We start from the raw sequence: 24,255 nt of genomic DNA on the forward strand, positions 1-24,255 counted from the left end.
TCTCCCCCTATTATATTTGGCCCTAAATCTGACCTGAAAAAAGGCAACAAAATAAGCAAAATGAAAAACTCTTTCAAAGAGAATTAGGTGTAAATATACTAAGCCAAATACGGCTAAAAAAATCGTATTTGTATAATAAAATACGATTTTTTTGAGGCGTATTCATATTTCAGGATTTACTATCTCCTTCAGGCAGAATCACGGGTCAACTGTAATACCTTCAAGATAGATCTTTTTATGTTAAGGGGCAGCGAGCATATTTGTGTGAATTGCGGCTGCCGTAAAGTGCGCCTGCTGCCGTGATGATTTTGAAGGTGAAAATCATCACGGCAGCAGTTGCACTTTACGGCATCGAATTCTGTCTGAAACAAGCCCGTGAATGGTGCAAGATCAGGTGCTGTTGCCGGCGTCGAAATGCAATGGAATGGCACATTGCACCCTTTGCAGTTAATAGGATCGACTGCATTGTTATAATGATATTGTATATCAAAATAATGGTAAATACCTTGTCACCTTTCTCTCCTAAAGGATCTAAAGTGCTACCCTGCAAATGAAGACATAAAAAGAAACTTCTTATAGTAGGCAGTGGAAAGTGCTTTTTGAATACACATCTGTTTTCTGAACAATAATGTTGAACATACATATATTATAATAAATGTGCAGAAAAATTATAAAAATAGCAACTTACTTCTGGACCAGGAAGACCAGGTGGTCCGGGTAAACCCTAAAGTAAAGAGACATTCAGATATTTTGAGAATTTACAATGAGTGAATTTTGCGGAACTTATTTAGTATGAACACTATTATCTACTCATTCGGCCTTATTCACATGTGTACACAAATATGCTTATAAAACTCTTGGTCCTCTCCAGCTGTGTACAAATTCTTATGCTGCCCATACACTTGTGCAATTGGATTCGATGCGACATTGCAGTGCGATGTCCATCGAACCCGATCACATCTTGTGGTGCTAAAGTGCCCCCTTTGCAGCACCCAATGTCGCATGCCATCTTGAGATGGCACATCAGGTGCTGAAAGAGGGCGGGCAGAGGGCGGCGTTATGTAGGGCAAGAAGTAGCGCTAGTGGGCGGCGGGGGTCAGTCAGTGGTGGTGGCAGAATTGTTTAAACACTGGGCAGCCCTCTGATTGGCTGAGATAGCTCAGCCAATCAGAGGGCTGCCCAGTGTTTAAACAATTCTGCCGCCACAGTAGCACTATAGCAGGCGGCGGCAGTCAGCGGTGGCGGCTGAAGTGTTTAAACACTGGGCAGCCCGCTGATTGGCTGAGCTATCTCAGTCAATCAGAGGGCTGCCCAGTGTTTTAAACACTTCAGCCACCACTGCTTACTGACCCCCACCGCCAGCTAGCGCTACTTCTTGCGCTACATAACGCTGCCCTCTGCCCTCCGTCTTCCACGCCGCCAGCGGTCCCTCTGGCCCCCTCTCACCATCCCCAAGCCCCTGAAAAAGTGTTCCCTTTGCCCCCCACCAGCGGATTGCATTCGAGCATCGCATGTGGTTAAAAACCACATGCGATTCCTCCTGCAATTCGATAAATATTATGTGCAACACATAAGATCTTGAGACCCGACATTCAACCAGCGTGCCCGCACAACGCGTCGAATGTCCTCTTAAAAATGCATACAATCATTCGATTTATCGGCCAGATGTGGTCGAAATGGAATGATTGCATGCAATATCTCACAAGTGTATGGGAAGAATTAGTGTAAGACTGTGGCACACCTGCTGCCTCCCCCAAATGCTGACTGCCGGCACTTTGAATTTAAATCCTCTGTGTGTGCTACGCTTATAATCCCTTTCCATGTGTGAGCACTATGGTTTCGACAAGTGAGCAGTAGCAAAACATCACTTCACAGCATCTGCAATTGATGGGGCAACACGGACGTTGTAATGATTAGCATTACTGCCTCATAGCACTGAGGTCATGGGTTCGATTCCCACCATGGCCCTAACTGTGTACGGGGTTTGTATATTCTCCCTGCGCTTGCGTGGGTTTCCTCTGGGTGCTCCGGTTTACTGGTAGGTTAATTGGCTCCCAACAAAATTAACCCTAGAATGAATGTGTTTGTCTGTATAGCTTGTAAGCTCCACTGGGGCAGAGACGGATGTAAATGTTCAAATATTCTTACTAATACTACGAATAATAAATTGTGTGCAGCTCTGAATTATTGAGAGATGTAACCCTGGTGTCAGTAAGACTACCAACCTCACACTTGGCCTTGGAGAATAGCCCTTATCAGCTACAGTCTATATTTACAGCCAGTGTACATTCTGGTGGTCATTCTGGTTGACTCGCAAAGTTGAAAATTTCGCAGCTTTGTGAACTGACTAAACCCCACCCACATGAATGCCCTCCCCCCTCGCACGGCGAATGTCCCCACATGCAGACGAATGGATGTTTAGCATAAACATCCATTCGCAGCCTAGCCTGCGGGGCTGAATTCATTTGATGGTGACTCAGATCTGCGGTGCCCTGCTACAAGAACAGGGCGGGCAGCTGACATCCAGTGATGTCATCTGCCTGCCCCCGGCATGGAAACACCCAGTGTTTGCATGTGAACACCCATGTAATGATGGGTGTTCCCATGGGTGTGACCCATGCCCGCCGCCCCATGCCCCCTTGCCCACACTGCTCCCTGCAAATGGGCCAGAGACTTCTGTCCATTCGCAAACATAGACTACATATGTGCATAAATGGTTATGAGCATGCGCAGTAGCAAAATATCGCGCCCCCCCGTGCAAAATTGTGGGGGAGCAAGTAGTACAGAATGACCTCCTATATGTAATACACAACTGTATCTGTAGCTCTTCCCTGCATTTTACATTGCGGTACCTGGAGAGGTGGTAGACTCATTTCCCCTGCTCCCCCCCACCCCACCATTGGGTGGAAACCGGCCCCAGAGTTCAGCACCCCATGCTAACTATAAATTTGTGCCCTATCTCCCATACTTTATAAAGGTTCTGTGGTCTCACAATGAAGGAGTGCGGACACACAATAGAACCCCAAATTTAAATTATACACAATCATATTCACATTACACCACATGTAGTGCCCCTGATCCCTACAGTATTACACCACATAGTAGTGCCTCGTAATCACGTTATAACACACAGTAGTACCCCTTATTCATTTTACTGTACTATGTATTTACTTAGCCACACAGTAATGAAGCTTATACACAATGTCCACAGTAGTATTGCCTCTTGAACAAAATTTCCAAAGTAAGTGCCAATTACATATAATGCCCAAAGTAGCATTGCAGCTTATAAACATAATGCCCACAGCAGTAGTATCCCTTCCACATTATGCCCACGGTAGTGCCACTTATACACATAACAACCACAGTAGTGCCTCTTATACACATATTTGCCTCAATCTCTCCAGTAGCTGCAATACCCTGTGCCCCTCCTCTCCACCCCCCTTTCTCCTTGTCTTTAGCATGCACAGAGTCTGCTCCACTTAGTGCCTCTTCTTCATTCAGTGGCGGTGATAGGATGAAATCACATACCCTATGCCAGGAAAGGAAGCCACGGGGACAACCACCCCGTTCCCCCACACTTTAAACCCTGGGTACCTCATTACCTAGATAACCCCATGACTACTCAGTTGTATGAAAATATACCCCCCTTTCTTGCTATACAAATAATGGTCTATGAATAAAAGCAGTGACTCTTATCTGTAATATGGGAAAAAGGTGAATTTATATTCCAAAAGTGTCATTGTGTTAGTGATCTACTTACTTGTAATCCGGGTGGTCCTGCGGGTCCTGTAAGACCAGGAGGGCCAGGTGGCCCCCGTGCTCCCTATAATTTTAAACAAAGCAATGATTAAGTCAACAGTATCCTGTGTCATTGCAGCTAATGACAAATTCACCCACAAAGCTGAAAAACTTTTCATTAACCAATAGACTTTTTGAGTCTTCATAAAACTAATAGGGAAAAGGTTGACCACAGAAGAATGTTGGGTACTTCTTTACTTTCACGGCGCCAGCATGGCGCCGTGCTACTTCCGGGTTACGCTCGCCACAAACTAAGTAAAATAAACAAAGTTAACGCCATGCCAACATGGATAGTTCATACCTCCACTATCCATGTTGGCATGGAGTTGATTTTAATTAGCGTGGCGAGCGTAGCGAGCCACCGAGCCCGCAGCGTGGGCGAGCGAAGCGTGCCCCGCAAGGGGACTCTGACGCGCGGCGCCATGCTGGCGCCGTGAAATAAAAGAAGTACCGAATGTTGTTTTCATGTGTATAATGGAAAATAATGGCCATTATATAATAGAAACGGATTTAAAAATAAAAAATGTTCAAAGCTTGTCAACTGTTTATAATACAATCATTTGTGGTACATTAGCATGTTGGGAACATTATTCCATTAAACTACATGGATATTATTCATGTGACCTTGCACAGAATTATTTAGGTATATTTACTTAAATATAATTATCAGGTGAAATATAAGCACTAGCAACGTTTTCTATATCTCGCCTTTAACAAAGGCTGAACTTTGTAACCGAAGGTCTTTGTGACCCTTCTACGTAAATCTGAACAAAACTCATACATACATATTATGTAAATCTGAATGAAAGACAATATACATACAGGACGACCATCGGCTCCATTGCGTCCATCATCCCCCTAAGAACAATGCATAACACACAGTTGTAAGATTGTAGGGACATCCAGTCAGACTGACATTTTCTAAGAGAACGCAGAATCTTTATAGAGGAGCATCATGTAATAAAAGCTCATTTATTTAAATGGTATCCTAGAAACCAATTAGGTTCATCAGACGTGAGCTCTAGTCATTTGGCAGGGACTGTTGTGCCAGTGCCAGACTGCTGCACTGTTTCTGCATGTTCTGAAGACACATCAGCGGAAATGGTACAGTAAAAGAGTCAGAGAGAGACGCATGGTATTCAGAAGGAGTTGTAGGACAGTGAAGTGCAAACAGCCTACTCCAGAAGCCACCTACCCACACAGACACTTTCTGGGAAGGAAATGTCCACTAAACTCTGGCCAAAAATGCCCAACAGGAGTAAGTACCATAAAATATGTATAGGGCTTATGAGGTAGTAAGGGGCTTAAGATGCTCTCTGGGAGGATATGAGTTATATTAGGCCCAGACTAACTCTCTTAATACATCTAGTACAGTGGTTCTGGAACTCGGTCCTCAGGACCTCGCACAGTTCCTATTTTCCAGGTCACCACGCAGGTGCACAGGTGCATTCATTATTCACTGACACATTTGATAATATCCTCAGGTGGAGCAAATTATTACACTTGATTCTGTGAGGAGACCTACAAGACATGCACTGCGTGGCGTCCTGAGGACCGACTTTGAGAACCTGTGATCTAGAAAATGCCAGAAGGGCTGTCTCCCCTCATTGCATAGTCTGCCCATTATAAGCACACTTTGTTTGTGCTGCCATGGCAAATTGTTATCTACATTTCCTCTTACCTTTGGTCCTTTAATTTCCCCTGATACATAAGAAGGTTCACCTTTCTGCCCTTTATAGCCTGGGATACCCTAGAACCAGAAAATACACAGTCCTCTTACATACAGTATAAATTAACTTTTAATAACATTGTTCAGAAAAAAACACGTTAAAGTCATGTGTGGCTAGTATAAGCATTCCGAGCTATCTAGAAATTTATGGGTGACATTTAATAGGATGAGAGATTCAGAAAGTGAGAGATTGGGTAAGAAACCTCCAGTTTTTGTTTAAAGCGGCAATTATTTACACTGCAAACTCAAACTGGTTTTGCAGTATAAATGATTGCCGCTTTAAAAAAATATATATATTTCTTACAAAATCTCTCCCTTTCTGAATATCTTATCTGATTAAATTTCCCCCCACACAACACAATTAATTTTCTAAACAATAATATGTGTCTTATTAGACATTTTAGTAGTCGACAACAAATAATCTGTGAGTAGAACAGTTCTTCTTTATAAGCAACATACAGTGTGAGGATTTTACATGGAAGAGGACAGCTCATGCTGTATGCGGAAGCTATCCGATCCAGCACCCATATGTGGAACCTATCCGATCCAGCACCCATATGTGGTAGCTATCCGATTCAGCACCCATGTGCAAGCTATCTGATTCATGACCCGTATGTGGAAGCTCTTTGTAGAGTGCATGATCATGCCTTCAGCATCACTGGTATTAATAGCAAATAACTTGCTCTCCTATGGGTAAATGAGTGCTGAAAAAATAGTATCATTATGGAAAAAAGCCACTAGATGGCAGGCAAAATCAATGTGTCTCAGCTGGCAATAAAAAAGGTATAACTGTATAGTAACGGAAATTTCTGAAAACGTAAATCACACATCTCCTGCAGTGCCTATTATGTATCTACCTATAAGCGCATGAATGTCTAGCGGTTCTCAAACTGTGGGTCCTGACCCCAAAGTGGGTCCCGACCACCTCAGCATGGGGTCATGACTCTATGTTGCTGACCATCAGATTAATGTGTCTGTGGAGGGGGGGACAGGGGATAACACATTAAGTAAACACCCTCCGCTTCCCTCTTTCATCCCCCTTTTCCCATCCCCTTATTACCCACTGCATTCCTGTCACAATAGCGGTCACTTCACCGGCCATTCTGTCATAACCTGCTGGGGTCCTGTAATAATTTTTATGGTCTGATGGGGTCCCAGAGCAAAATAGTTTGAGAAGCCTGGTCTAAAGGATGGACTAGATCTTTCCCTCGCCAGCTTATACTTTTAATGAAAAATGCACTTCTTGGTGTGTTTTAGCCAATGTCAAAAAGTTCTGAAATGTAAAAATGTTATCCCTGGTGTCAGGAGGAGATGAGACTAAAGAGGTAGTAGTAATGACTTTGAAGTGACATTTTGTGGGAAATTTACAAAGGTCGGTACTTGTGTAGTTTCACGCTGTGGGCTCGGTGGTTGGCTCGCTGGGCTCGCCACGCTATCTAAAATCAACTCCATGCCAACGTGGATAGTGGGGGTATGGACTATCCACGTTGGCATGGAGTTAAGTTACTTTATTTTAGATAGTTTGGGGCCGTGAAACTACACAAGAACCCAAAGGTCGTGTTATTTCATCTCTTCTGGCACCCCATATCATTGGAAACTAGGGGAAATGTTCAAATAAAGTGCAACTACTTGTGCACTTACTATGTTATTGACTGTATAACAGTATCAAGACCCCACCTGATTGGATGACTGGCTGATAAGTGTGGGTGGGTGGGGGGGGGGGGGGGAGGCTCATTGAAAATGAACAGGTGGGAAGCTGCCTCTTCTGTACAAGGAGGAGTATTTTTAATATTTACATTGAAAGAAGAAAAAATGGATAACTATCAATTGTGGAAGCAACTTCTTACCTATTATTCATGGGAAAACTAGCCAATAACACACAATAAGATAAAACTTATGTGACACTTGGAGTAATGCTACCCATACACTTATGCGGTTGGATTTGATGAAACATCGAAGTGCAATGTCCATTGAATCTGATTGCATCTTAAGGTGTAAAACTTGCCCCCTTTCAGCACCTGATGTTGCATGCCATCTTGAGATGGCATATCAGGTGCTGGAAGAGGGTGGGCAAAGGCTGGAGGAGTAGCGTATCGCTAGAAGTAGGGCTAGCGGGCGGTAGGGTCAGCGGTGGCAGCGGAATTGTTTAAAACACTGGGCAGCCCTCTGATTTGCTGGGTAGTATAAGAACTGTATGAGGTAAAAGGTTACAATTTACAGGTAAATATTAGGAGGTGTGATATGGTTAATGGTGTTACTCTAAACCTGGTGTGTGTAGCTCTTAACAGGGAGAACATTTCTCTGGCAACTTGTAATACAGTTCAAATTACAATTAGCACAGACATTAATTACATTTGCTCCTCAATAGTATTTACTTAGCTGGAATGTTTCTTGATGACCTTTTCCCAACTGTAAAGCTTAGAAGTAGTATCAGAATTTACCATAACACTTTGTGTATGCAATATACATTAACACAAGACATTACAGAATGTACAGTATTGTTAATCGCCGACAATTGTATCAAACTAATAAATGCAAGGAAATACATAAATACATAGCTTAACTAATGGGGCCCAGTCGTAAGAGCTATAAAAGCAGATGTATTATAGCAGAGCTTATCGCTTATCATTACCGAGGCGAAGCAGGAAGGTACACCAACAAGATCTATTAACATATTGTCCACCGAAGTGGGGAAGCACAAACTCCCCCCTGGGAATGTCCCTTTGAGCAGACAGAGCTGGCTCTTCTGAGCATGCGCAAGATCTCGATACTCACGTAAGATCTCCAGCGCAGCCCAGAGCTGGCAGCAGGGACAAAGTCGATAGGTACATTTGTCCTGCATATCAGCTGCTATGTGCCCCTGTCATTTACTGCTCCCCGGTCCCATCATATATGGGGGAGAAGCGATATCAGCGCACATAACATTCACTGAAACCACTTCTCCCCAATTCCGACACTTTATACATCTGCCTCATGGCTCCTTATCCAGTGGTCCCAGTTTTGAAAGCTCCCAGTATTATATAAAACATGTAGACTAGACTAGACTAGACTGACTGTGTGACATATAAAGAGCAAAACTTGAAATACATAGTAACATAGTGTTCAGCTCACAGTCAGACAGCCCTGCTATCATAGGAGTGCGCAGCACATTTTATTAGGGGTGCACGTCAAAGGGGTGTGCCTAGACCCACTTATAGGGCATCTCTAAAACACCTCCCATTGGGTGTGTCTTATACAGCCAATCAGGCATGTCTACCATCATCTATTGGCACTGGCTACAATATAAAACGTCTCTCAGCCACACCATAATCTCCTGCCTATTTCAGTTTTAAGGCCCATACACACTTGAAGATTTTCATTTCAAAAGACTTTGCCAAAATCTTTGATAGATATATCTGTCACCAAAGTAGTGCGTACACACTGATCTATTTTCCCAAAAGAGCAAGAGATGTTCAGGAGGTGAAAGACTTTGCTGAAAATCTTTCATGTAAAAGGCTAATTACATAATGGGCTGGGTTTGATTTCCAAGGGTGGGAGAAGGGGCCATATTATTCTGTGCATTTCAGTTTTTGGGTCCTGATTCAGAATTGATCGCTGGGCGGAGTATATTCGGAGAAATGCGATTTTGCATGCGATATCAAACGCAATTTAATACCTCTTTATTTCCCGACTATCCACTACGGCGTGGAGTCGAAATTATATAGTGTGGCGAGCGCAGCGAGCCACTGAACCCGAAGCGTGGCGAGCGGACACGGATTATGGTACTTGTGTCGGTTGACGGCGACACCTGATATCGCATTCCTTGTCCCCTTGCGGCGCTCGCTACGCTCGCCACGTTTCGGGCTCGGTGTCTCGCTGCGCTCGCCACACTATATAAAATCAACTCCGCGCCACAGCGGATAGTGGGGATATGAACAGGTATTAAATCGCATGTGATATCGCATGCGATTTAGTGGCGCCGTGAAACTACACAAGTACCCGCCGGTCTATTGGATTATGTGTGTACGCAGCACGGGCTGAAAGATTAGCCACTTTCAGCCCGCATGCCGCCCCGCCGCCTCCCCCTGCTCCCTCCCCCCTCCCCCAACATGCACCTAAATTCCGGCTACAGTGCCCCTCCGAATGGCCACAATTTCGTCAGGCTGCTGGGCACCCCTCCGCCCGCAGGTCCTTCCGGCCACACGCCCACCTGACATGTCTGCCTGGCTGCCCCCGCACCCCCGCAGCAGCTTCCAGGGTCCCCAGCTGCCTCCTCATATGTTAAAAAAAAAGCAGTTGTTAAAACTTTTATAAAATGAGACCACTGCCACCAATGTGAGATTGCCCACAAGTGTATTTATATTATATATATATTTATGTATTTATATATATATAGATATATATATATAGATATCTATATATATATATATATATATATATAGATATCTATATATATATATATATATATATATATAATATATCTATATATATATATATCTATATATATATCTATATATATATATATAAAATATATCTATATATATATATATATTTATTATCTATAAATATAATATATATATATATATAATATTTATAGATAATAAATATATATATATATATATATATATATATATAGATATAGATATATTATATATAGATACAGTATATATATATATATATATATCTATAATATAAATACACTTGTGGGCAATCTCACATTGGTGGCAGTGGTCTCATTTTATAAACGTTTTAACAACTGCTTTTTTTTTAACATATGAGGAGGCAGCTGTGGACCCTAGAAGCTGCTGCGGGGGCAGCCAGGCAGACATGATGGTGGAAGAACGGGAGGACCTGCCGGCGGAGGGGTGCCCAGCAGCCAGACGAAATTGCGGGCATTAGGAGGAGTACTGCAGCCGCCCGGAATACAGGTGCGTGCTGGGGGAGGGGGGAGGGAGCAGGGGGAGGCGGCGGGGCGGCGGGGCGGTACGCAGACTCAAAGTGGCTAATCTAAACCGGCGTACACACACAGAGATGATGGCTGAATAAATCAGCCATCATCTCTGGCATGCTGGTAAAACCAGCAGATTAGAGACTTTGACAGCGATGATGCGGGAGCGCGCATCATCGCTAGTCTGCAATCTGGGAGGCATACACACTAGGCGATTTTCAGCGGAAAATCGCTCAAAACTGCTGTTTTGGCCGATTTTCAGGTGAAAATCGTCAAGTGTGTATGGGCCTTTAGTCTTCTAATTACTCTGTGTAACAGTACATGCAAATAAAGTCAAAAACATGCATGGATGACGCAGGTATTTAGTGATATGACAATGGCCTAGTACAATTAACTGCTTCTTTTAATGGAATACAGTTCTAAAACGCAAAAGTCTTTGGTAAAAGGTATTGCTGGTATTGCTAGCGGCAGGGAGGTGTTCATGAGGTTGATGGGCACAGCATTAGGGGGTGCCTGTGCACCCCTAACAATCAATGTGAGCATGCCTATGCCTGCTACCTTGTACAGTACAGTACCTGCAATTTTTCACAATACATATCCATGGCCCTTATTCTGAATCGTGCGGTACGGCCCGCGTGCGGCCGTACCGCCGATGTTTTCAGTCTGCACATGCGCAGAGGTCAATCTGCGCATGTGCAGCCCAATTCGCCGCAGACGTAGTTCGTCCGCCGCAAAGGGGGCGTATAGGGGCGTGAGGGGCTTCATACCCTCATTTCCCTATGCATACGCCCCGCGTTTCATGGGCGTTCCCATGCAAACGCGGGGCGTATGCATGCTAATGAGGGTATGACGCCAGTGATGGGGGCGGGAAGCTGACGTCGCCGGATGTCAGCTCTCAGCCCCCATACAAGCTATCACACGGACGATTGTCCGTGTGGTCTCAGCTTGCGGGACCTGGTGGGGCGTGCGGCCCTGCCTTCGATGGTCGCCGACCATCGAATGCAGGGGGCAGCTCCCACCATGGTGGAGGCGTACGCCCCACCATTTTCTTGCGGATCGCCAGCCGTCCGTGTACGGACGGCCGTGGCGATCCGTATCGTGGGCGGGGATTGGTTTGTGCGGCCGGAGCACCGTGTGCGGCTCCGGCCGCACAGATCTGAATAAGGGCCCATGTGATGAAATTCTTCTTGTGTGTTTTGCGCCTTATAGTATTGATGTAGAGAAAGAAATGTTAGCACCAAAAAGGTGAATGATGATTATTCTTACCTGAAATCCAGGAGTTCCTGGAAAGCCAGAGGGCCCAGAATATCCCTCATCTCCAGTAGTACCATTACAACCATCCAGTCCCGGCAAACCGCGGTTACCCGGCTGTCCGCTATGGCCCTAAAACACAAAGAAAAATGACTTGTCAATGGTTATGTAATGCTGCATAAGGACAAGAATAATGGCTCTATGAAGGGTGTCCTATACTGAACCTGAAGTGTACCTGTAACTTACTAATATGGCCATTATGGGACTTACCAATATTTATGGATGCCGCCTATCTGTCCCCGACTGGCTGTATTATCAGTACAGCATGAGAGACCATGTCGGCTTTTACTTTGTTGTGAGTCTCATGATAAATTGGTAAGAGTTAATACCATCTACATCTAAATAAAATCTATGTGGCGCACTGACACTAGACTTACTGTTATGTGCTCTTCATGGGAAGTTAATCATGGAATCAGCTGTGTAACTATCAGGGACCATAGCGATGTGGAGGAAAATCAGAGAACTGAATCTTCTCAGGCACTTTGCCTCACCCAGGATTTATTAGTTTTATCACACTCTCCATTTTTGCAGGCTCGTCTACTCCCCCATTATTCCTTTCAATTGCCTTTGAGGTTCGTATCTCAAAACTCATACAGTATAACCAAAAAATTGTAATCTGACAAAATAAGGCTCAGCCTACTGACTATGTCCATTAGATATTCCACAATTCAGGCCTCACGATGCCCCCCTTCCAACTCCCTTTGGACCAGATTCTCTAAGCTTCAAAAGTGATAAAATGGAGAGTGACAAACAGCCAGCCAATCAGCTCCTACCTGCCATGTCGCATGCTGTGTTTGAAAAATGTCAGGCAGGAGATGATTGGCTGGCTGTTTATCACTCTCTGGGGTAGATTTATTATAGCGTCGCCTATCGCACCACTATAACAGTTCCTGCTTCGCCTCATTAGCGAGGCGAAGCAGGAGGGGACACCGACAAGATCTATTAAGATCTTGCCGCCGGAGTGGGGGAGCGCTAACTCCCCCCTCCGGCGATGTCCCTCCTGGAGACAGCGCATCAGTTAATACTGATGCGCCGTCTCCTTCCCCCCCGGCCGGCTCACTGCGCATGCCCGGGATCTCGCTAGTCTCGCGAGATCCCAGCGCAGCTTAGCGCCAGCAGCAGGGACAGCGCTGTCCCTGCTGTTAGGTATAGGGCATCGCCGCCTGCAGCTGGCGAAGTCGACATAAATCTGGCAGGAGGCAGGGGCGCAGTGCAAAATATCGCCAATGCGCTATGCCTTCTGCCCCACACCGCCGGCGTTAGAGTAAACGCTCGGCGGGAGTGATAGATCAGGGGAAGCGCTATCCCCTGCTATAACGCACGGGGATAGCGCAGATTCCCCTGATCGCCTAGTAATAAATCTACCCCTCTATTTTATAACTTTTGAAGCTTAGAGAATCTGACCCTTTATCTTATAAGTGTTACTGAGCAAAAAAAAACATATAAAAAAAAACAATTGTGTTGAATCTGAGTATTACAGTTGATGCATAGAAACCAGAGACAGTAGTAGTGCTCTGCACTCCAATGTACATATATGATTTTTCACTAAAGGCAACAAATTGGGATATGCTAAGTAATATGACTACATAGAATAACTTTTTTTAATCCTTTATTTACATGAAATAAAACAGAATTTGTTACATATTTATCTACAGTAAGTGTTGCCCCACTTTGGCCTCCCGCAGTTGCAGAGGAGATCTGCAGGCAGAAAACGCGCTCACTGCGGAAGGACTTTCCAAACTCCCTCTATAGTTGAATATAATAGGAATGTTGGCTAAAAATCCAAATGAAAAATAATTATTAAAAAGTAGTATATATACATAGACCTAGTCCGTAGTGTTGGATAGAAGCAAGTATACTAGCTACAGACTTGGAAAACACGCAACACAACTTACTGGGATACCGTCGCCACCTTGGAACCCTGAAACTCCCATAGGACCCTGTGGAAAAGGAGAAAGGATATTCGGTTTAGATTACCAACGACAAAAGGAAACAGCATCAAATCAATCAATTATTTATTTTTTTTCAATTTAAAGAATGAAAAAACTAAATAATAAAGTTTATTTTTTTTCTTTTTCTTTACAGAACATAAGCCCTTGAAATGTAATCTCATTAGATGATCTTTGGAAAATCCCTGAAAATGTGATAATTTATGAGTTGAATTATAGGATAGCTCAGTTTGTATTTCCATCTAAAACCTTCGCCTATTTTGTCTTATTATGGGACTCATTTACTAATATTTATGCTGCAATTTTAAAACAGAATCCTATCCATGCAAAGGTGATGGTATAATGAAGAGTAATTCACCAATGAGCTTCTATTCGTGACTGCATATCTGTGAGTTTTGTATGAACTAAGCCTTGGATGGACTAAGCCTTGGAGAGTGATAAAGTGGAGAGAGATAAAGTACCTGGCAATCAGCTCCTAACTGCTATGTTGCATTTGCCCCCACCCCTAGGCTTAATGTTGCTATCCCACCCCTCCCACTGTTCCAACTCCCCTGTCTGCTCCCCACCCGGACACAAGCAGGGTTCTCTTTTCCCCTTTTGCTGTTACCTCCTTCACTTAAGGTCCATACACACTGGGCGACTATGCCCAGCGTGTATGGACAGCGATGATGAAAATCACCGCTGCGGGGAAAGCCGCTCAGTGCATATACACTGAGCGGCTTTCCCCCTGCTCGGCACAGACGGAGGGGGGAGGACGGCGTTGCATAGCGAAGCGTTATGCAAAGCCGGCCTGAAAGCCGCTCGTCTGCTGGTATAACCAGCAGATGAGCGGCTTTCCCGGCGATGTTACGGGAGAGCACAGCAGTGGCCATACACACTGGGCGGCTTTGAGCTGAAACCTGCTGTTTTCAGTGACTTTTAACTCAAAGCCGCCCAGTGTGTATGGGCCTTATGACCATCATCTCCTCACACTGCCAACAACAGCACCAAAACTGCATTCTGAGAGTCAGCTCTCCTTTTGTGGGTATTATGATTGCATATGCAACAATGTATATGCAGCTTGTATCCCATGCTATAGGACAGTGTTTTTCAACCACTGTGCCGTGGCACACTAGTGTGCTTTGAGCTGTTCTCAAGTGTGCCCCCAGATCTAGAGATGCCCAAACCAGTTTACAGCCACCACCAGTTCCACTGTTATTTACTGGTCTCTTCTTTTCATTTAAAGGGCCAATGTATTTTATTCGTGTTACATGTGGGGACCAGTGTGATTGTTTTTTATATGGGGGGCAATAGGTTTGTTTTTTTTCCTGTGGGGGCCAATGTGTTTTGCCCTGTGGGGATCTCATGGTGTGCCTTGGCAATTTTAAAATCTTATTTAGTGTGCCGCAAGGTAAAAAGGTTGAAAATCTCTGCTATCGGATAATTGGTACTTTAACCCCTTCCCGACATTTGACGTACATTTACGTCATGGCCGGGATGTACTTCCCGACACATGGCATAAATGTACGTCATGACTTTAAACTGTCACTGCGTCTAGAGACGCAGTGACAGAGGGACGATGTCTGCTGTCCCTGACAGCAGACATGTCCCTGCATGCCCAGGGGGGGCTGCGATGCCACCCGCCCGTCGGCGATCGCTGTGATTGGCTGTTCAGTGTGAACAGCCATTCACAACGTTTTCCTGTGTTACCAGCGAATCAGACGCTCGGTAACACAGGTGTCAATCACCGCCGGGCGTCAGGGGGCATGAGGGGGTCATCGGTGACGATGACACCTCACCCCACCCTCACCCCACCTGCCCCCAAGGCTGTGATTGGTCCGTGGGACCCACGGACCAATCACAGCCAAGGCGCGACATTTAAACTAACGGTGACTGCGCTGCAGACGCCATTCCGGTCTGGAATAGCGTGCAGAGCGGTCACCGTGCCTATCTGCCGTGATACTGACCTGATCCTTGCTAATACTTACCTGATCCTTGCAAATACCTTACCTGATCACTGCTTGTAGCGTGCTGGACGCTTCCTGGATCTGACTTCTTGGGACTTCCTGCTGCTGCTGCAGTGTGATAGAGAGATAGAGAGATAGAGAGAGAGATAGAGAGAGATAGAGAGATAGTGACAGAGAGAGCTATATTTTGTGTCTGCTACCCCCCCTTTTTGGGGGTGCAGGTTTTTTTTATATATAAATAACTGTCAGTGCTGCTGCTGCAGTGTCATAGAGTGATAGATAGTGATAGATAGTGATAGATAGTGAGAGATAGAGAGATAGAGAGATTTGTGTCTGCTACCCCTCCTTTTTGGGGGTGCAGTTTTTTTTTTTATATATATATAACTGTCAGTGCTGCTGCTGCAGTGTCATAGAGTGATAGATAGTGATAGATAGTGAGAGATAGAGAGATAGAGAGAGATAGTGACAGAGAGTGATAGAGAGTGTATATTTTGTGTCTGCTACCCCCCCTTTTTGGGGGTGCAGGTTTTTTTTTATACATATAACTGTCAGTGCTGCTGCTGCAGTGTCCTAGAGTGATAGATAGTGATAGATAGTGAGAGATAGAGAGAGATAGTGACAGAGAGTGATAGAGAGTGTATATTTTGTGTCTGCTACCCCCCCTTTTGTGCTGATCAGTATATCTGTGCTGATCAGCAACTTTTTGGGGGCGCAGGGTTTTTTTTTTATATATACCTGTCAGTTGCTGCCAGTTGCACTGTCAGTTGCACCAAAGGTTGTGCACCTGCTGCCCCTCACTGGTAATCAGTGTCGCATCACTGATCACCTTTTTTTTTTTTGAGGGTGCTGTGGGGTCTTTTTTTTATTTTTTTTTACACACACTGTGATTTTGTGGGTGTCCTGTGGCCACTGTGCGCTGATCAGTGACGTACATCACTGATCAGCTTTTTCGGCACAGGGTTGATCTATTTTTTTTTTTTTTTGATCAAATTCCTGTTGCCTTTGAGCGCTGTTCAGTGACGGACGTTACTGACCAACATCTGTGCTCAATTTTTGGCGCAGGACCTTTTTTTTTTTTTTTTTTAACCCCTTCAATTTTTTTTTTTAACCCCTTCAATTTTTTTTTTTTTAACCCCTTCAATTTTTTTTTTTTTATAAAGTATTTTTGGTACTCTTTACCTAGAACGGCGCCCGCGATCAGAATCGCGGGCGTCGGGGGTAAAAAATCGCGGTAATCGCGGGTAAATCGCGGGTACATCAAAATCGGGTACCCGCGATTACCGCGATTTTCCCATAGGGAACAATGTTAAAAAGTCAGATTGATCGCGATTTTGCATTCAATGCCTCAATGCCCGCGATTTTCCCATAGGAATCAATGTTAAATGTGCTACAGAGCCCAAATAGCCCCAATTAACCCTTAAATGTCCCCCAAATTTTTGTACGCCACCCCACGATCCACGCCAACCCGAAGCGTGGCGAGCGCAGCGAGCCCGCGAGGGGCGGCGGTACGCGTCCTCCGACCTTTTCATGCCCTACTATCCACGTCGGCGTGGAGTTGAGAATAGAATAGTGTGGCGAGCGCAGCGAGCCACCGAGCCCGAAGCGTGGCGAGCGCAGCGAGCCCCGCGAGGGGACGCGGATACCTTCACAGGTAAACGCGTCCCTTCGCGGGCTTCACAGGTGTCGGCGTCGCCACGGACACCTGTGAAGTCCGCGAGGGGACGCGTATAACTGTGAAGGTATCCGCGTCCCCTCGCGGGGCTCGCTGCGCTCGCCACGCTTCGGGCTCGGTGGCTCGCTGCGCTCGCCACACTATTCTATTCTCAACTCCACGCCGACGTGGATAGTAGGGCATGAAAAGGTCGGAGGACGCGTACCGCCGCCCCTCGCGGGCTCGCTGCGCTCGCCACGCTTCGGGTTGGCGTGGATCGTGGGGTGGCGTACAAAAATTTGGGGGACATTTAAGGGTTAATTGGGGCTATTTGGGCTCTGTAGCCCATTTAACATTGATTCCTATGGGAAAATCGCGGGCATTGAGGCATTGAATGCAAAATCGCGATCAATCTGACTTTTTAACATTGTTCCCTATGGGAAAATCGCGGTAATCGCGGGCATCGCGTCGCGGCCGTTTATGTGCTGCCCGCGATGTCGCGATCACCGCGATGGGCGCCGTTCTAGGTAAAGAGTACCGTATTTTTTTTTTCTGCACTACATACACACTACACACTACATACCCCCCGGGTTGAAATAAAGTTTGTACCCCCCCCTACACTATACACGTGTTGAAACATTTCACTACCAGTAACACAAAAATAAAAATGGCATCCCAAATGTCATCCCAAATGTCATCCCAAATGTCATCCCAGTCATCCAGAAGAATGTATTCAGCGGAGGAGGCATATGCCATGCTTGCCTCTGACTCTGACACAGCCAGTGATGCAAGCGGGGAATTTGAAGGATTTGTCTTAAGCTCCTCTTCCTCCTCTGGTGATGAGGGACCCCCTCAAAGACGCCCCCGTAGAGCAGCTGAGACCCCCCCCAATAATTGATCTCGTATGGACCCCACCACCAGACAATTTTGAGCCCCAGGTTCCTGAGTTTTTGGCCATGCCAGGAATCCAATTTGATTCCACAGGTCTCAGAGAAATTGACTTTTTCAAATTATTTTTCTCTGATGATTTTATAAATTTAATGGTGGACCAAACTAATTTATATGCCCAGCAGTTTATTGCTCAAAACCCCACGTCATCATTTGCTAGGTGGACCCCTGTAGATGCAGTAGAGATGATGACGTTTTGGGGTCTGGTGTTTCATATGGGCATAGTAAAAAAGCCAGAAATTAGGCAATATTGGAGTACAGATGTTCTGTACAGCACCCCATTTTACCGTATGGCCATGCCCCGGGCTCGATTTGAGACGATCCTTAAATTTTTGCATTACAACGATAATGCACAGTGCCCTCCCAGAGATGATCCCACCTTTGACCGGCTATTCAAAGTCAGGCCGGTCATTGATCATTTCAGTGCCAAATTTGCAGAGATGTACATCCCTGAAAAATTTATTTGTATTGACGAGTCCCTTATACATTTTAAAGGAAGGGTTAAATTCCGCCAGTACCTTCCCAGTAAGAGGGCAAGGTATGGCATAAAAATGTATAAGCTGTGTGAAAGCACCTCAGGGTACACCCACATGTTTAGGGTATATGAAGGGAAGGATTCAAGAATTGAACCGCCAGAATGCCCCCCCTCCCTCGTAGGTGTTAGTGGAAAAATTGTCTGGGATTTAGTGCACCCCTTCCTGGATAAAGGCTATCACCTCTATGTGGATAACTTTTACACTAGCATCCCCCTGTTTAAGGCCCTTGGTTCAAGAGGTACAGCAGCTTGCGGTACTGTGCGCAAGAACCAAAGAGGCCTCCCAAAAACGCACATTGCCCAAGTAATGAGAAGGGGTGAAAGCAGGGGAATATGCACCGAAAATATGTTGTTGGTCAAATATAAGGACAAGAGGGATGTCCTTATACTGACAACAATTCACGGAGACAGTACCACCTCCGTCCCTGTACGAGGTACCAGTACCCACACCTCCAAACATAATTGTATCCTGGATTACAATAAGTACATGGGCGGAGTGGATCTTTCAGATCAGGTACTGAAGCCGTACAGTGCCCTGCGGAAAACAAAAATCTGGTACAAGAAGCTGGCCGTGTATATCATCCAGATGGCACTGTATAACGCTTACGTGCTATTCCGTTCTACCGGCCAGAGGGGGACATTTATGCACTTTCAAGAGGAAGTCATAAAGGGCCTAATATTTGGGAACCAGCAGGCAGAGGGCCCCAGTACTTCTAGTACTGGCCCCCGTATTGTACCAGGGCAGCATTTTCCTGATGAAATCCCCTCCACTGGAAAAAAGGGCAGGACACAAAAAAGGTGCAAAGTTTGCTATAAAAAGGGAATAAGAAAGCAAACTATTTTCCAGTGTGACACTTGCCCCGACAAACCCGGCCTATGTATAAAGGAGTGTTTTAAAATATACCACACATCTATGGATTATTAGGTTCATAATTTCACCGTGCTTCGGGGGTCTTGCTAATGCCACATAGCACCCACCATTCATTCCACCAGAATCTGAGCCGCAAAATCCAAAAATCACTCCTTCCCTTCTGAGTCCTGCCATGCACCCAACTGGTATTTTTCGGTCACATGTGAGGCATTGCCGTACTCGGGAGAAATTGGGGCACAGATTTTGGGGTGCTTTTTCTCCTTCATACCTTCTGAAAATGAAAAATTTTGAGCCAGAACTGCATTTTTGTGTAAAAAAATGTAATTTTTCATTTTCACTGCCCAGTTGTACCACAATTGGTGAAACCCCTGGGGGTTTGAAATGTACACTATACCCCTAGATGAATTCCCTGAGGGGTGTAGTTTGCAAAATGGGGTCACTTGTGGGGGGGTTCCACTGTATTGGTGCTTGGGGGGTCTTGCTAATGCGACATAGCACCCACCAACATTCCACCAGAATTTGTGCTGCAAAATCCAAATATCACTCCTTCCCTTCTGAGTCCTGCCACTTTTTGGTCACACATGAGGCATTGCCGTACTCGGGAGAAATTGGGGCACAGATTTTGGGGTGCTTTTTCTCCTTCATACCTTCTGAAAATGAAAAATTTTGAGCCAGAACTGCATTTTTGTGTAAAAAAATGTAATTTTTCATTTTCACTGCCCAGTTGTATCAAAATTTGTGAAACCCCTGGGGGTTTGAAATGTACACTATACCCCTAGATGAATTCCCTGAGGGGTGTAGTTTGCAAAATGGGGTCACTTGTGGGGTCGTTCCACTGTATTGGTGCTTTGGGGGTCTTGCTAATGCGACATAGCACCCACCAACATTCCACCAGAATTTGTGCTGCAAAATCCAAATATCACTCCTTCCCTTCTGAGTCCTGCCACTTTTTGGTCACACATGAGGCATTGCCGTACTCGGGAGAAATTGGGGCACAGATTTTGGGGTGCTTTTTCTCCTTCATACCTTCTGAAAATGAAAAATGTTGAGCCAGAACTGCATTTTTGTGTAAAAAAATGTAATTTTTCATTTTCACTGCCCAGTTGTATCAAAATTGGTGAAACCCCTGGGGGTTTGAAATGTACACTATACCCCTAGATGAATTCCCTGAGGGGTGTAGTTTGCAAAATGGGGTCACTTGTGGGGGGGTTCCACTGTATTGGTGGTTTGGGGGTCTTGCTAATGCGACATAGCACCCACCAACATTCCACCACCAAAAATCACTCCTTCCCTTCTGAGTCCTGCCATGCACCCAACTGGTATTTTTTGGTCACATATGAGGCATTGCCATACTCAGGAGAAATTGGGGCACAGATTTTGGGGTGCTTTTTCTCCTTCATACCTTATGAAAATGAAAAATTTTGAGCCAGAACTGCATTTTTGTGTAAAAAAATGTAATTTTTCATTTTCACTGCCCAGTTGTATCAAAATTGGTGAAACCCCTGGGGGTTTGAAATGTACACTATACCCCTAGATGAATTCCCTGAGGGGTGTAGTTTGCAAAATGGGGTCACTTGTGGGGGGGTTCCACTGTATTGGTGCTTGGGGGGTCTTGCTAATGCAACATAGCACCCACCAACATTCCACCAGAATCTGAGCTGCAAAATCCAAAAATCACTCCTTCCTTTCTGAGTCCTGCCATGCACCCAAATGGTATTTTTTGGTCACATGTGAGGCATTGCCGTACTCGGGAGAAATTGGGGCACAGATTTTGGGGTGCTTTGTCTCCTTCATTCCTTGTGAAAATGAAAAAATTTTGAGCCAGAACTGCATTTTTGTGTAAAAAATGTAATTTTGCATTTGCACAGCCCAGTTGTATCAAAATTGTTGAAACCCCTGGGGGTTTGAAATGTACACTATACCCCTAGATGAATTCCCTGAGGGGTGTAGTTTGCAAAATGGGGTCACTTGTGGGGGGGTTCCACTGCATTGGTGCTTGGGGGGTCTTGCTAATGCGACATAGCACCCACCAAAATTCCACCAGAATCTGAGCTGCAAAATCCAAAAATCACTCCTTCCCTTCTGAGTCCTGCCATGCACCCAAATGGTATTTTTTGGTCACATGTGAGGCATTGCCGTACTCGGGAGAAATTGGGGCACAGATATTGGGGGGCTTTTTCTCCTTCATACCTTCTGAAAATGAAAAATTTTGAGCCAGAACTGCATTTTTGTGTAAAAAAATGTAATTTTTCATTTTCACTGCCCAGTTGTATCAAAATTGGTGAAACCCCTGGGGCTTTGAAATGTACACTATACCCCTAGATGAATTCCCTGAGGGGTTTAGTTTGCAAAATGGGGTCACTTGTGGGGGGGTTCCACTGTATTGGTGCTTTGGGGGTCTTGCTAATGCGACATAGCACCCACCAACATTCCACCACCAAAAATCACTCCTTCCCTTCTGAGTCCTGCCATGCACCCAACTGGTATTTTTTGGTCACATATGAGGCATTGCCATACTCGGGAGAAATTAGGGCACAGATTTTGGGGTGCTTTTTCTCCTTCATACCTTATGAAAATGAAAAATTTTGAGCCAGAACTGCATTTTTGTGTAAAAAAATGTAATTTTTCATTTTCACTGCCCAGTTGTATCAAAATTGGTGAAACCCCTGGGGGTTTGAAATGTACACTATACCCCTAGATGAATTCCCTGAGGGGTGTAGTTTGCAAAATGGGGTCACTTGTGGGGGGTTCTACTGTATTGGTGCTTGGGGGGTCTTGCTAATGCAACATAGCACCCACCAACATTCCACCAGAATCTGAGCTGCAAAATCCAAAAATCACTCCTTCCCTTCTGAGTCCTGCCATGCACCCAAATGGTATTTTTTGGTCACATGTGAGGCATTGCCGTACTCGGGAGAAATTGGGGCACAGATTTTGGGGTGCTTTTTCTCCTTCATACCTTCTGAAAATGAAAAATTTTGAGCCAGAACTGCATTTTTGTGTAAAAAAATGTAATTTTTCATTTTCACTGCCCAGTTGTATCAAAATTGGTGAAACCCCTGGGGGTTTGAAATGTACACTATACCCCTAGATGAATTCCCTGAGGGGTTTAGTTTGCAAAATGGGGTCACTTGTGGGGGGGTTCCACTGTATTGGTGCTTTGGGGGTCTTGCTAATGCGACATAGCACCCACCAACATTCCACCACCAAAAATCACTCCTTCCCTTCTGAGTCCTGCCATGCACCCAACTGGTATTTTTTGGTCACATATGAGGCATTGCCATACTCGGGAGAAATTGGGGCACAGATTTTGGGTTGCTTTTTCTCCTTCATACCTTATGAAAATGAAAAATTTTGAGCCAGAACTGCATTTTTGTGTAAAAAAATGTAATTTTTCATTTTCACTGCCCAGTTGTATCAAAATTGGTGAAACCCCTGGGGGTTTGAAATGTACACTATACCCCTAGATGAATTCCCTGAGGGGTGTAGTTTGCAAAATGGGGTCACTTGTGGGGGGGTTCCACTGTATTGGTGCTTGGGGGGTCTTGCTAATGCAACATAGCACCCACCAACATTCCACCAGAATCTGAGCTGCAAAATCCAAAAATCACTCCTTCCCTTCTGAGTCCTGCCATGCACCCAAATGGTATTTTTTGGTCACATGTGAGGCATTGCCGTACTCGGGAGAAATTGGGGCACAGATTTTGGGGTGCTTTTTCTCCTTCATACCTTCTGAAAATGAAAAATTTTGAGCCAGAACTGCATTTTTGTGTAAAAAAATGTAATTTTTCATTTTCACTGCCCAGTTGTATCAAAATTGGTGAAACCCCTGGGGGTTTGAAATGTACACTATACCCCTAGATGAATTCCCTGAGGGGTTTAGTTTGCAAAATGGGGTCACTTGTGGGGGGGTTCCACTGTATTGGTGCTTTGGGGGTCTTGCTAATGCGACATAGCACCCACCAACATTCCACCACCAAAAATCACTCCTTCCCTTCTGAGTCCTGCCATGCACCCAACTGGTATTTTTTGGTCACATATGAGGCATTGCCATACTCGGGAGAAATTGGGGCACAGATTTTGGGTTGCTTTTTCTCCTTCATACCTTATGAAAATGAAAAATTTTGAGCCAGAACTGCATTTTTGTGTAAAAAAATGTAATTTTTCATTTTCACTGCCCAGTTGTATCAAAATTGGTGAAACCCCTGGGGGTTTGAAATGTACACTATACCCCTAGATGAATTCCCTGAGGGGTGTAGTTTGCAAAATGGGGTCACTTGTGGGGGGGTTCCACTGTATTGGTGCTTGGGGGGTCTTGCTAATGCAACATAGCACCCACCAACATTCCACCAGAATCTGAGCTGCAAAATCCAAAAATCACTCCTTCCTTTCTGAGTCCTGCCATGCACCCAAATGGTATTTTTTGGTCACATGTGAGGCATTGCCGTACTCGGGAGAAATTGGGGCACAGATTTTGGGGTGCTTGGTCTCCTTCATTCCTTGTGAAAATGACAAATTTGGAGCCAGAACTGCATTTTTGTGTAAAAAATGTAATTTTTCATTTTCACTGCCCAGTTGTACCACAATTGG

At 45.0% G+C, this 24,255-nt stretch overlaps 1 protein-coding gene across 4 annotated transcripts in view; it reads right to left on the reverse strand.

The window, feature by feature from the left end:
* Positions 1-24,255, reverse strand: part of COL4A6 (collagen type IV alpha 6 chain) — a 279,946-nt gene that overhangs the window by 88,041 nt on the left and 167,650 nt on the right. For all 4 annotated transcript variants that reach the window (XM_083159360.1, XM_083159361.1, XM_083159358.1 and 1 more), the window contains exons 6-12: positions 13,661-13,705; positions 11,721-11,837; positions 5,480-5,548; positions 4,621-4,656; positions 3,761-3,823; positions 689-724; positions 506-544 (exon numbers count right to left, since the gene is read on the reverse strand). In XM_083159360.1, coding sequence (XP_083015486.1) covers positions 506-544; positions 689-724; positions 3,761-3,823; positions 4,621-4,656; positions 5,480-5,548; positions 11,721-11,837; positions 13,661-13,705 — 405 coding nt within the window. The remainder of the gene's footprint in view (positions 1-505; positions 545-688; positions 725-3,760; positions 3,824-4,620; positions 4,657-5,479; positions 5,549-11,720; positions 11,838-13,660; positions 13,706-24,255) is intronic.

The sequence above is a fragment of the Crinia signifera genome, chromosome 9 (genome assembly GCF_055691185.1).
Source record: "Crinia signifera chromosome 9, ASM5569118v1, whole genome shotgun sequence".
In the NCBI taxonomy this organism is placed as follows: Eukaryota; Metazoa; Chordata; class Amphibia; order Anura; family Myobatrachidae; genus Crinia; species Crinia signifera.